Here is a 13,414-nt window from a genome sequence, read left to right on the forward strand (position 1 = left end):
TCTAAATCTGTGTACTTTCAAAGTCAGCTCTTGATTTTAATTTTATTTTAAAGAAACCATAATTCCTCTCCCCTGATCAGGAAAGTGAAGACAGGGAAGGCTTCCCAACACAAAGATCAGCTCTCCCGGCTGAAGGAACGGGATCCGGAATTTTACAAATTCTTGGAAGAAAATGACTCCACGCTGCTGAATTTCGATGCCTCCGATAGCTCTGATGAAGAGGATGGGCTTCACGTGTTGCCTGAAAACTTAGAGGTGATTTGTTTCTGTTTTTTCTATAAAAACCATATAAGCTGATTTTCAGTGATGCTCTTGGACGGTTGCATAAGGTCCACCTAGTGCTACCCTTAACATCATTTTAGTGCCCATTGAATACCTCTCTCTTCCCCAGGGTATTTGACAGATTATGATGAATATTTCAGTTTATTCCTGCTTTCTGCTGCTGAGGTTTTGCTGCTTCATTGGGTCTGTTTATGAGTCATTGTAATGGCTTTATTTTAAGCCATTCTATGTTTTTTGTTTTAACTTGACTTTGTTTTTCATGAGTTGCTTGGATACAGGTGTTGTTGTTTTTTTGTAGCAAGTGACTAATCATTTTATTTATTTGACTTATATATCACCCTTCATCATAAGCAGGCACCCCCAAACTTGGCCCTCCAGATGTTTTGGGACTACAGCTCCCATCATCCCTAGCTAGCAGAACCAGTGGTCAGGGATGATGGGAATTGTAGTCCCAAAACATCTGGAGGGCTGAGTTTGGGGATGCCTGATCATAAGATTGCAGGGTGGTTCACAATATAAAAATACAAGGTAAAAGCAGAAACAAATACCGTATATACTCCAGTATAAGCTGACCTTTTCAGCACATTTTTAATGATGAAAAAGCTCCCCTTGGCTTATACTCAAGGGAGGGTCCCACCCGAGCACATTTCTGACAGCGGCAAAGGCGGAGGAGGAGGAACGAGCAGCTGAAAGCAGCTCTTTTGGGCTGCTCCTTCTTCCTCCTCCGGTTTCTGGTGTGGTGAACCGGCTTATACTCGAGTCAATAAGTTTTCCCAGTTTTTTGGGGTAAAATTAGGTGCCTCGGCTTATATTCGGGTCGGCTTATACTCGAGAATAGGTAGTTAAAACATAACAAAACAATAACTCTGCCTTCCACAAGTAAAAAATAATAATACTGAAGCACCGTTACTCCTACTTAGATTAGACCCATTGAGTGGGGCTCAACTAAATGTTACTCTGAATGGACCCATTGAAATGAATGAAAACATGTAAGCTATGTCCATTAATTTCAGTATGTCTATGCTGAATAAAACTTAGCTGAATACCACCCACTGGAATGAATGGGGCTGTCCGTCTTAGGCCCATTTATTTCAGTGGGTGTTCTCTGAGTAGGATTTGGTTGGCTACAACTACATTTTAAAATGGCAATTTTAAAAGCATTGATTCCTTAAAAACAGATCACAATAAAACAGTACACCACACAGCGATAAAATAAAAGGGTGGCATGGAGCCTCAGTCTTGGGGGGGGGGCGGACTCTTGATGCTATGAAGAAAACACGGTGTCACCGTTTGCACCTCTTGAGGCAGGGAATTATGGGAGACAGGCCATGACAGAAAAGGCCTTGTCTCTTGTCACCTGTCTGGCCTCGGAAGGCAGTGGGACCCAAGAGGAAGACTTTGGAGGCGAGCCTTCACTCCTGGGACGAACATTGTAGGAAACCAGACGATGAAGGAGAAGATGCTAACAGCTCTAATAATAGTAGTATAACATCTCAGACCAACAGTGTGAGCCCATCAACTTTTTCAAAATGGAAGCAAGAAAATCCATGGCTGGAGATGTTTTATTGATGTTATGATATGCTGTGTCTGCAAAGAGTTTTCCCAGGCTGAGGACACGAGTTTTGTGAAAGACCGTGCAACATTAAAGAATGAAACGGTGAGTTTATAGTTATATTCTGCATATACAATTTTCTATATTTGCTAATGTGACAGTTTTGTGATATGGAAGGAAGTGAGTGACATCTGACTTAAGAGGACTAAGTGATTTAAATTCTCAGGGATGGGGAGCCCAGAAGCAGCTTTAAGATCCAGATGCTGTGAAAAGCAGGATATATTCTTTGCTTATGATAGTATTTTTTTTCTTGTTAATTTTGCTGTTTTAAATGTAGAATTTATATTTGACCTCCTTTAACAATGTTTCCTTTTGAGGTGTTTAATATATATATTTTTGTTAGCTGTTCTGTGTTATTAAATGTGCATTCTATAGTTACCTCCTTTGTAACTATATTTTCAAATCTTTATATTTTCAAATCTTTGTAACTATATTTTGAAATCTTTAAGATAGTTTTTTAGTTTCCTGTTAATTGTTTTGCTTTGAATGTGTTACACGAATTTTAAGGTGCAAACACCTAGCAGCCTCCCCCCCTTAAGTAACAACTCTTCAAGCTTAAACAATTTAGGAAATATCCGCTTGAGAAAAAGAGAATTTATTTTAGTGGATATACCGTAACTTAGGGCAAAAAGCAAGGCTATTTTTAGCCTCCAGTTGAACCGTGAGACTCCCTACCAAATAGGTAACAGGAAGGTCTTGATGAGAACTTTCCCAATATAGACTGGCTGAGTTCTTTTCACTTGCAAATATCTCAAACCTATAAATGGTTTAACTTCTGCCAGCCCTCTGCAAAAATAAAAAAATATATAAAATGGACCTGACAGAGGGGTATCTGCTATGTAAATGGAGGCAGTTCTTTGGCCAAAGACAAAGATATTGAGAACAGCATTTAAATAGAATTCTCCAGGAAAACAATTAACATGGATTGTTTTGTTTGATGTTTGAAAGTGTTGTAAACCACTTTGAGATTTTTAAAGCTTAAAATACAAAGTGGTTTAGGAATGAAATAATAATAATAATTTCATTTTTCTTAACTTTTTCAGATAAGAAAACATGGTGCATCTGCTACTCAGCAAGCAGGTGAATCTGCCAAGTCAAGCCCAATGGCACAGACATTAAAAACAATGGACAGCGATTTGCGCATGAAGGTGGAGAAGCTGTTCAACATTGCCTACTTCGTTGCAAAGGAGAACTTTTCATTTGAGCTCTTCCCAATGATATGTGCGCTCCTGAGGAAGATCGGTATAAGACTAGGCGAGGCGCACACGGGTGATGAGGCGGCCAAACAGATTGTGCGTTACATTGCCGAAAGCCTGCGTCTGGAACTCAGGGACAAATTGAGTAAAGTAGAGTTCTTTGGGATTTTGGCTGACGGCTCAACAGATAGGTTGGCTGTGGCATCTGACATAATTTACTTTTATTATATATTTGAAGGTGGACTGAATGAAGTGCAGTTATGGAGCTGTTAGGGAATGTACTAGTGAGAATGCAGCAGGTGAGAGGACATCTACAATCGAGTCAGTTCTCCGTGACTACGTACCCGACTGGAAAAGCAAGCTAACGGCGATAAGTTTCGATGGGGCCGGTGCTAATACGGGGACTGTGTCTGGCGTAGCAAAACAGTTCCAAGACAACTGTCCAGGTTTAGTGGCAGTGCACTGTGTAGCTCACCGGCTGGAGCTTGTGATAAGCGATGCCTTCAAATGTATAAAATTTGCTGGGATTGCTGAAGATGTTGTGTGTGGTATATACATGTTTTACCACAGCCATCCTGAAAGAACAAAGGAATTGCTGAAAGATATTGATGAAGTACTGCGCGAAAAAGTGCTTCGCCACATAGGTATTCGCAGAATCAGCTGGTTGCAGTCAAAGAACTGTGTTGTGAAGGCATTAGCAAACAATCTCCCACTAGTGGTGGCAGACTTGGAGCGGATTGTGAGTGGTTCTGGTGCAGAGTTGGACTGGAAGGAGGCAGAACTGAAGGAGTACTTGGAGCGTTTGAAGTCAGAACGGTTTGTAAGGTTTTTGTTTCTCATGCACGATGTTTCGAACACACTTGTGAGACTATCTGAGGCGTTTCAGAGGAAGAGTGTGTCGGTTAATGATGTTGAAATCAGTTTGGCTTTGGCAAGAGAAAGGCTGCGGAGGATGGTAAAAGAAAGTGGCCCTCAGCTGCGAAAATTCGAAAGTACCGTGCAATTGGAAGACGGCGTGTTAGTGTACAAAGGTGTGAAAATTGTTCGTAGTGCAAGTGAAATGGAGTGCTTTGAGGAAGATCGACGTGTCTTGCTGAGTTCAATTGTGGAAGGAATAAACAAACGGTTGGACAGTATCAGAAATGACAAAGTTCTACGAAATGTGGAAATATTTGACCCATGCAACGTACCCAAGCCAGTCGGTGAAAGGGACTTGTCTACAAGTAACCATGGAGAAAAAGAATTGAGTGAACTGATGCAAGCAATGCCCATCAATGTACAAGTTGACAAGGAAGCCATCATGGAGGAATATCAGGATTTTAAAGTGTGGGCTCAGAATAAGAGAGTCATCACATGTGAAGAAGCTTGGCAGCGTCTTCAAGCAGAGTCAACAGCTTCTGCTTCATATATTAACATATGTAAAGTTTTGAACTTTTTACAGGTTCTCCCACTTAGTACTGCAGAATGTGAGAGGGGCTTTAACCAGTTAAATCTGATGAAAACACACATTTGGAATAGCCCACTTGTGGCTACCGTTGATGACTTACTAATGGTCCAGATGAATGGCCCCAACCTGGAGGTTTTCAATCCTGAAAATGCAATTAATTTGTGGTGGAAGGATGTTGCTATAGAGCATATTGGAAGACCAGACTTTTAAAAAGAAAGACTATTTTAAAAACTGAAGTATGGTACCAATATTTGTTATTGTAGAAGCAGAATTAAACATGTAAGTTCAATTTATTCATTCACCTTTTGTAAAAAATTTTTTTACAGTTTTTTGTCCTTGTCACAGTACTTGTAATAAATTGTACAGTGATCTTAGCAAATGAATTAGTGTTACACTACTGTAATGATCATAATAATGCCACTTTTAATTGGTTTATGGATCTAGCACTAGCAATATATAAAATATTACTGACACAGAGCTGTTTTACATACAAGTGTAGCACAATATTTTATGTAATGCGCGTGCACACACACATTGGTATTTATAAATATTAGTTATTCAAATGGCATGGTTGGTTGCTATTGCTAAGGCTGAGCCCCATATATGTTTATAGTGTCCCAGTAGCAATTGCTATTAAAAATGTGATATTGAAAAAGTGTCACTGATGTTGTGTATTAGTTTGTGTGTTTTGAAAAAAGATGACTGGAATTGGTAAAATGTGCAACTGAATCATTAAATATAAAATAGAAAGAGGGGGATAGATATTCCATTGTGTTGACTGTAACCTACGTTAGAGGTGCTTTTGGCAACTGGCTTATATATCTGAGTTTCTAACATTGATAGGGGGTTGGTCAATTAAATGTTACTTGGAATAGGCCCACTGAAATTAATAAAAATGAATAAGCTGTGTCCATTAATTTCATTAGGTCAATAAAATATAGCTGAATACTGGAAGGAATGAGGCTGTCTGTCTTAGGCCCATTTATTTCACTGAGTGTTCTCTGAGTAGGATGTGGTTGTCATTTTAGCATTTAAAAGGTAAAGGTAAAGGGGAATAACCAAATCCTTAAAATAAAACAATGCACCACAGAGCAACAAAATAAGATAAAAGAGTAGCATCAGGAGCATTTCCACCCTTATCATTCAGCCTGCACACTGAGATTCTAGTGCTGAGGGCCTTCTGGCGGGTCCCTCACGGAGAGAAGTGAGGTTACAGGAAACCAGGCGGAGGGCCTTCTTGGTGGTGGTGCCTGCCCTGTGGGACACCCATCAGATGACACGGAGATGAGTAACTATAGAATCTTTTTACAGGTAGGTAGCCGTGTTGGTCTGAGTCGAAGCAAAATAAAAAAATTCCTTCAGTAGCACCTTAAAGACCAACTAAGTTTATATTTTGGTATGAGCTTTCGAAAGCTCATACCAAAATATAAACTTAGTTGGTCTTTAAGGTGCTACTGAAGGAATTTTTTTATTTTGCTATAGAATCTTTAGAAGACATCTGAAGGCTAGGGAATTTTTTGATGTTTATAATATTAATAGTAATTTATAATAATAATAATGGAATAATACTACTAATAATATTTTAAATAATAAAGTTGGAAGCCGTTCTGGGCGGCTTCCATCTTTATTATTATTCCAAATATTACTAGTATTATTCCCATTATTATTGTTGTTGTTGTTGTTGTTGTTGTTTATTATTAAGCATTGGTGTTTGGGCAAAAATGCCATTGATGCTATGAAGGAAACAGATGGTAACATTTGCGCCTCTTGAGGCAGGCAGTTTGGGGAAAGGGGTTTTTAACAGAAAAGCCCTTGTCTCTTGTCGCCTGTCATGTCTCAGAAGACCCAAGAGGAAGGCTTCAGAGGCGAACCTTAGCTCCTGGGAAGACTATTGTTGGAATGGGCTGGATCAGGCCTGTGGCCAGGCTAGTTCAGCATCCTGTTTTCATAGTGGGCAACCTGATACTTCTTCAAAAGCCTGAAAGCAGGATCCGAGCTTAGTAGCAGTCTTCCCCCTTGTGATTCCCAGCAGCTGGTCTTCATTCAGAGGCCGAACATAGCCATTGTGGCTATCAGCTCTTGATAGCTCTCTCCATGAATTACTCTAGCCTTTTTTTTTGAAGCCACCCTCATTGGTGGCCATCACTGGTGGGTCTTGGGGTAGCTAGCTTGTGCTTCGTAATCTCTTGAAAACAAAATTATCTTACCTCATCTACAATAGAGTGCCGTTGGTTGAAAGATTCAGCCCATAAATGTCCTTCAGTGGTTGAATTGGTTGGCACATGAGTACTGTTAGATTGTACAAGTGTTTATGATGGCTATATATATCCTGGATAAAATTCCTTACAGAGGTCACCCTCTGGAGTTCTAAGTATCCTAGCGAAATTTTTTAGCTGCCGTCATGAGCTCTAGGAAAAAGCTTAAGAGTAATGATGTGAATTTGTATCATGGTTATTTTTTGTTTGTATCACCCCACCTAGAGAGTAATCTAATTTAGGATGGTAAATGGGCCAGAGATTAAGACTGTAGGGTTCTAGTCAACTAAGTTTTACTCAGAGTAAACATACTGAAATTAATAGACTTGTTAGGCCAGGGGTCCCCAGACTACGGGCCCCGAGACTCTTTTATGTGGCCCCCCAGGAACCCCCGGCTGCCGACTTACAACCCGGAAAAGCGATGGAAATAGCTTGTGCGCATGCACAAGCGTCATTTCCGGGGTACTTCTGGGTCGGAGGAGGCTTCTGCACATGCGCACAAGCTATTTCCGGTGCTTTCCAGGTCGGGAGTGTGCCAGAAATAGTGTTTGCGTGCTCCCCCACCCTCCGGCGCACCATGCAATCGGCGTGGCGGGCATCCAGCCCGAAGCTGGGTAAGTTTGGGGACCCCTGTGTTAGGCGCACATTTAAAGCACTATTATGCCAGTTTAAACAGCCATGGCTTACTCCAAAGAATTTTGGGAAGTGATGTTTATGAAGGGTGGTGAAAGTGAAGAGACCCCCCTATTCCTCTCACAGAGCTACAATTCCCAGAATTTCAGGAAAGAAGAATTGCTTGTTAAATCACTCTGGGGATAGTAGTTCTGTCAGAGGAATGGGGGGTCTCCTAACAACTTTCAGCGCCCTTAACAAATGACACTTCCCAATCAATGAATTGACAACATAATAACACTTGTAACATATGAATGGGTTGCCTATAGACGTAGACTTTGGACCAGGCATCCCCAAACTGCGGCCCTCCAGATGTTTTGGCCTACAACTCCCATGATCCCTAGCTAACAGGACCAGTGGTCGGGGAAGATGGGAATTGTAGTCCAAATCATTTGGAGGGCCGAAGTTTGGGGATGCCTGCTTTGGACAAATATAATATCTGTAACAGGTTTATACAGAATGCAGTAAGTTGTTGCAGCCATATGTAAGGATAATAATACCATTTATATCTATACCATAAGCTGTAGAAATGAAATTGATTTTACTTAATGTATTACACTGTACTTTTGGCACGTTTTTTCTTTTCAACATTTTTTTAAAAATTCCTTTTATTACATTTCTGTATAAGTGAAAACCTTTCAATTAAATATCAATAAAAACAAAAACAAATGGCACTTCCCAGGATTCTTTGGAGCAAGCCACAACTGTTTATGCGATATAATCAGGGCTTCTGTTCTGACAGTACTCGTTACTATGGAGTACTGTTGCCTTTTTAAAATAACACTGCCCATGGCAGCCGTTCTGTGCTCTGGCACCCTTGGCACTTTTATCAAACTCTAGATGTTTTGAGACCACTATTTTCTCCGTACCTGACTGCCCACCATGATTTTGGGGTGTATGTGAGAGTTGTAGCCCAAAACCTCTTGAAGAGCACCAGGTGGGGAAAAGGACCACCGTGCAGGTTACCATCGATTTTGGATGGGGCTGGGCTTTTCCAGCCCTACATAAGCATGCCAGTGATTGAAATTCTGGGGCCTTTTGCACACAAAACATGTGCTCTTTTTATTTTTAGCAAAGCATGTGCTGTAACCATTGAGCTTCCCCTGGCATTTGAGGGGTGAGTGTCTGTACACAGGCAGAGAGTCCTCTTCCAAATCTGCCTTCCAGGTATCTGAAAAGCCTGCTGCCGACTGCTTGTTATGTCCTTACGATAACCTCTCTGCACCATTCTAAAATATTTTGCAGGAAGCCAGTGATGATGAAGATGATGAAGAAGAGCAAACCAGCAGACGGAAAAAAGTGGACTTCATCAATGTAAATTTGAAGATGGTGGAGCACTGGAAAGCAGCTGCAGAGGCAAGAGATGAGGCGGTTTGATTTCCTTCCCACTCCATTTTTTAAGGGTAGCGCTGATTAAATTGGGGTGCTTATCACCTGTCCTTGTGCCCATCCTATAGCAAGTATCCTAAGAAAACATGTGGCACGCTCCCTTTGGTGTTAATATCTAGCGTGCCAAAGGTGGCTGAACTGTTACAACCTGGGACTGTTGGTTTCCACATTCCTCATCTTAATTTTTAATGACACGAAGAAAGCTGTGTCTGTCTGTCTCTCCTTAATCATCTTCCCATTGCTCCGTCTTCCTCTTCTCCAGAAGCAGCTCACAGCAAAGCTCTTCCACGAGATCACCCAGGCTTTCAAAGCCTGCGTGGTAACAGCCAAGGGAGATGCCTCGGGGCTGGAACCCGGCAAGTACAAAGTCACCGATGGCACAGGTGAGTTTCCAGCACTTCTCATGCTTGCCTTTTGCCCCCAGTGGTGATAGAGAACCTACTCATGCAGCGGAATCGTGTGACACGCGGGTTTATTGGACTGTACCATTCACAATATAGGAGGATGAATAGGGAGCGGTCATAGCTCAGTGGCAGAGCATCTGATTTGCTTTCAGAAGGTTCCCGGTTTGATCCCTGCATCTCCGGATAGGCCCGGGAGAGACTCGCTTCCTGAAACCCTGGAGAGCTGCTGCCAGTCAGGGTAGACAGTACTGGGCTGGGTGGGCCAGTGATCCGACACTGCGTAAGGCAGCTAGCTACCTGTGTTCATGTATTTGAAATCCGTCAGGAAACAAACCTGTTACATCTAGAAACTGGCACATCAAAGGGACGGCTGATCCAGAACCCTAAACTGCTAGTGTTCTCCATGCAAGGACTATATTATTTATTTTTATTCCTTTATTTGAAGATTCCTAAAATGCTTCGGAGCTACCGAAGTGGTATGCGGTAAGATGAAACAGGAAGAGGGGTGGCTTAAATAAGATGTAGAAGCGCAATGACAAACATTTCTGCAGTGGCACAGCTGGTACTATATAAAAGGGCTGGGTCACCCTTTGGGGAAAGCCTTCCCAAATCAAAATGCATGCAGTCGTTTAAACCTGCAGTTGTCCCTTCTGAGGTTTGGACGGCGTAGTCTGAAAAGATCCTGTGTCATGTGATTCTGCTGCTGCAAGTACAGCTCAAAGTAGCATCACCAGGAACATTCTTCCTTAGTTTGTTTATTTTGTACTGTTCACTCTACCAGTATCAGAGGAGGCTAAACTGCTATCTCTTAAGCTTTGCCTCTAAGGTGAGATTAAATAGGAGGACCCCCATATTCCCTTGTGCTGGCAGGGTGTCCATTGAGGGCGCACTGCCTTTCTGTAAAGGTGGCTGTAGCCAGTTAGTTCCCTCTGCCCCGGGGGAAGTGCTGTAACTAAGGGGAAAAGCACCTGCTTCGGGAGAAGGTCTCAAGTTCAGCTCCCAGTGGCATCTCCCAAGCAGAGCTGGGAAAAGATCCCTCTTTGAAACACAGGAGTGCTGCTGCTAATCAGTGAAGAGTTCTGAGCCGGGTGGACAAATTACCTGGCGCCATACAAGTCAACTTCCTATGTTAAAAGCTGGAAAATATAAAACAGCGTATAACACAAAATGCTTATCTAGTAACATATGTAAAATAGAAATAATAAGGGCATGCCCACCCCATGAAAAGATGAGCACTGCCAGAGAGGCCTGTATAGTTACCATATTATCCTGTACAGTGGTGCCTCTAGTTACAGACTCTATCCGTTCCGGGGTGCCGTTCACACCCCGAAAAGTCTGTAACTAGAGTGCTGCTTTTGCACACGCAGCGCGATAGAGTGCTTCTGCGCATGTGGGAAGCGCGCAGAACGCTTCTGCGCACACGTGCACAGTGAAACCCAGAAGTATACACTTCTGGGTTTGCCGTGTTCGCAAGCCGAAAAGATGCAACATGAACCCAACGCAACACGAGGTATGACTATAAAGAAGAGTATTTAGGTAAGAGCTACCCCTCTGGCTATACAGGAGCCATTCCAGCAGGGGGAGCCAAAGGAGCATCAGTTATTGCTAAAACTTTGTAGTGTAGGTCACCCCACACATTCTGATATACTCCATGTGTATGTATGTGTGTGTGTACACACACACACCTCTGAGTTGTGCTCAAGGGTGCTGAATGCATGACAGTTAATAATTGGCCCTGTAGGTGCATGCATTCATTTAGGCAGCTGGGCATTTTGCAAAATGATTTGTTTGTTTGTTTATAACAGGGCAGTCAGGTAGGTCTTGAGATAAAAGGTGCAAATGTTTTCAGAACTCACATGCGAATTGGGATTTTACTTCTTTCGTGTGATTCTTAAGAGTCAGGTGCTGACCTTCCAGTTCACTCTATTTAATAGTGCTGCCCCACTTTTTTTTAACCTGCTCCCCTTTAAAGCTCCTTGATCAGTTTAAGTCCTGTTCTCATCTTCCCACACCCATTCCCCCCTTTTTACCAAAAGTTGTGCTGTGTATTGTCAAGGTTATCCTCATCGCCTTGAGGACTGGGATGTTGCTTTTTAAACATAATAAGTTCTCACTGAGATTCCCAGGAGGGCTGATGTCAAATTAATCCTATTTGCAGAAGTTTAGAGCCTTGTGTGTGATCTAGAACTGCTTTGTTCCTTACGGCAAAGGAAGTGTTATGTCTGGTTACATAGGTTTGTTTTCTGTCCTGTTTAGTGTTCAATACCCTGGTGTCCTTCTGCATTCGCGATCTTTTTCAACTGCTGCAGAAATTGCTTCAGGTGAAAGCTGCGAAAAACAAATCCAAGTAAGTTTTTTTTTTAAAAGGAGGATAAATCTTGTCAGTGATTCTAACAACCATGGCTATGTCTCATCTCCACTGTTGGAGGCAGAATGCCTCTGAACGCCAGTTGCTAGGAATTACAACTGGGGAGAGTCGCTGTTGCTTTCAGATCATGAATGTAGTCTTCTCAATAAAATCATAGAATTGTAGAGTTGGAAGGGACCCCAAGGCTCATCTATTCCAACCCCCTGCAATGCAGGAATCTCAGCTAAAGCATCCATGACAGATGGCCATCCAGCCTCTGCTTAAAAGCCTCCAAGGAAGGGAAAGTCCACAGCCTCCCAGGGAAGACCGTCCCACTGTCAAACAGGTCTTACTGTCAGAAAGTTCTTCCTGATGTTTAGTCAGAATCTCATTTCTTGTCACTTGAAGCCCATGGAGCATCTGGTGAGAACAGGATTTGGGACTAGATAGGCCAGTGGCCTGATCCAGCAAGTTCTTAACCCACATCCCCAGGTGCTTTTTTAAAGAATGCTACAGATCTTTGGATGTCTGAATTCCCAGGTTCCTCTCATGGCATAGAACACAACTGCTTTATAATATGATTGTGGGGCATCCAGAAAGGGACTTGGATAGCTATCCACATAATTGGCGACAAACTTTATGTTTTGGAGATTTGCTTGGCCTGCTGCTGGTGTCAAATTAAATGCATCTTCTCCAGCACTCTGTTCAAATGGTGATTTTTGGATCACAACTAGGATCATCCTTGGTATCTCTTGATGCTCTTGCTCTCATTTTGAAAATATATATTCTCTCTCTCTCTCTCTCTCTCTCTCTCTCTCTCTCTCTCTCTCTGTGTGTGTGTGTGTGTGTGTGTGTTCTTTGATTGCCCTTGAATCTTCCCATCGTCTCCTGCCACACCAATGTGGCGAGCTGCATCCTTTGAGAACCACTGCATTAAAACAACAATGAGGCATTGTACAAATCAGTCAAGCCCTACCCACTTGATTTCTGTATAATCTGTTACGTACTGGCTGTTTTTATATATACGTATTTTTGTTTACTCATTTTATGGATTTGTAGCAACCATAAAACAGTAATCAAAACTGTACTTGGAAAAGAGGAGAGCACAGAAATTACGGAGAGAATTTCATAGAAATGAAAGTTAGTTTATGGCAGCCTTGCCCAACCTGGTGCCCTCTGATTGTCTTCGACTACAACTCTTCTTGGCTCCAGCCAGCATGCTTTGGCTGACGCTGATAGGAGTTGTGGCCTAAAAATGGTCTGGCTCTGTCTAAGCCACCTTCCTATGTTCCTGTCAGAGTGCTGGGGGCACGTGAGGTGCTGTACTATCTGCCGGTGGTTGGGTGACCTGTTCCAGGCACCTTTCCATCCCCTTGGAATCTGTTCCTTCTCTTCTCAAGTGTTCTGGCTATCCCCAAGAAACCCTCATGTCATCAGAGCTCAAGGATCATGGTGCACTCAGAGTGAGAGAGGTGGCTGAAGGTTTGTCTGGGAGTCAGGGTTGGATTTTCTAGCTCAAACAGAATGAATGCAAACAGCTGGGTTAGTGGAGGGTACAATTAATCCTTTATTGCTTGCCACGGGCGTTGATTCTCCTGCATTCTTTGGCACTGCCATCTGATCTGGCTGGGTTTTGGGGGCAGCGAAGGGGTGGGGTGTGTGGGATTAGTGCTGCATGCATGCTTTTCTGCACATGAACTTGGCTTCTGGGTATACTTGGCAGCTGTCCTGAACTAAACAAGGTCAGACCAGGTTAGATGAAAAGAGGCCTCCCACTCAAGAGCATTTTAAAATTTTGTTTCATAGAATT

The 13,414-nt window shown here is 42.5% G+C and overlaps 1 protein-coding gene across 3 annotated transcripts in view; it reads left to right on the top strand.

Moving 5' to 3' along the window:
* NOC2L (NOC2 like nucleolar associated transcriptional repressor) overlaps positions 1-13,414 on the top strand; it is a 64,242-nt gene that overhangs the window by 3,541 nt on the left and 47,287 nt on the right. Inside the window, exons 1-6 of one of the 3 annotated variants that reach the window (XM_060276219.1) lie at positions 147-255; positions 1,780-1,939; positions 2,938-4,816; positions 8,710-8,820; positions 9,116-9,236; positions 11,514-11,604. In XM_060276219.1, the coding sequence (XP_060132202.1) occupies positions 8,791-8,820; positions 9,116-9,236; positions 11,514-11,604 (242 nt within the window). In that variant the 5' untranslated portion in view covers positions 147-255; positions 1,780-1,939; positions 2,938-4,816; positions 8,710-8,790. Of the gene's footprint in view, positions 1-80; positions 256-1,779; positions 4,817-8,709; positions 8,821-9,115; positions 9,237-11,513; positions 11,605-13,414 lie in introns of those variants that run through there. The other 2 variants (XM_060276220.1, XM_035118506.2) reach the window with 2 other exon arrangements.

Source organism: Zootoca vivipara, chromosome 6 (assembly GCF_963506605.1).
Source record: "Zootoca vivipara chromosome 6, rZooViv1.1, whole genome shotgun sequence".
NCBI classification, from domain to species: Eukaryota; Metazoa; Chordata; class Lepidosauria; order Squamata; family Lacertidae; genus Zootoca; species Zootoca vivipara.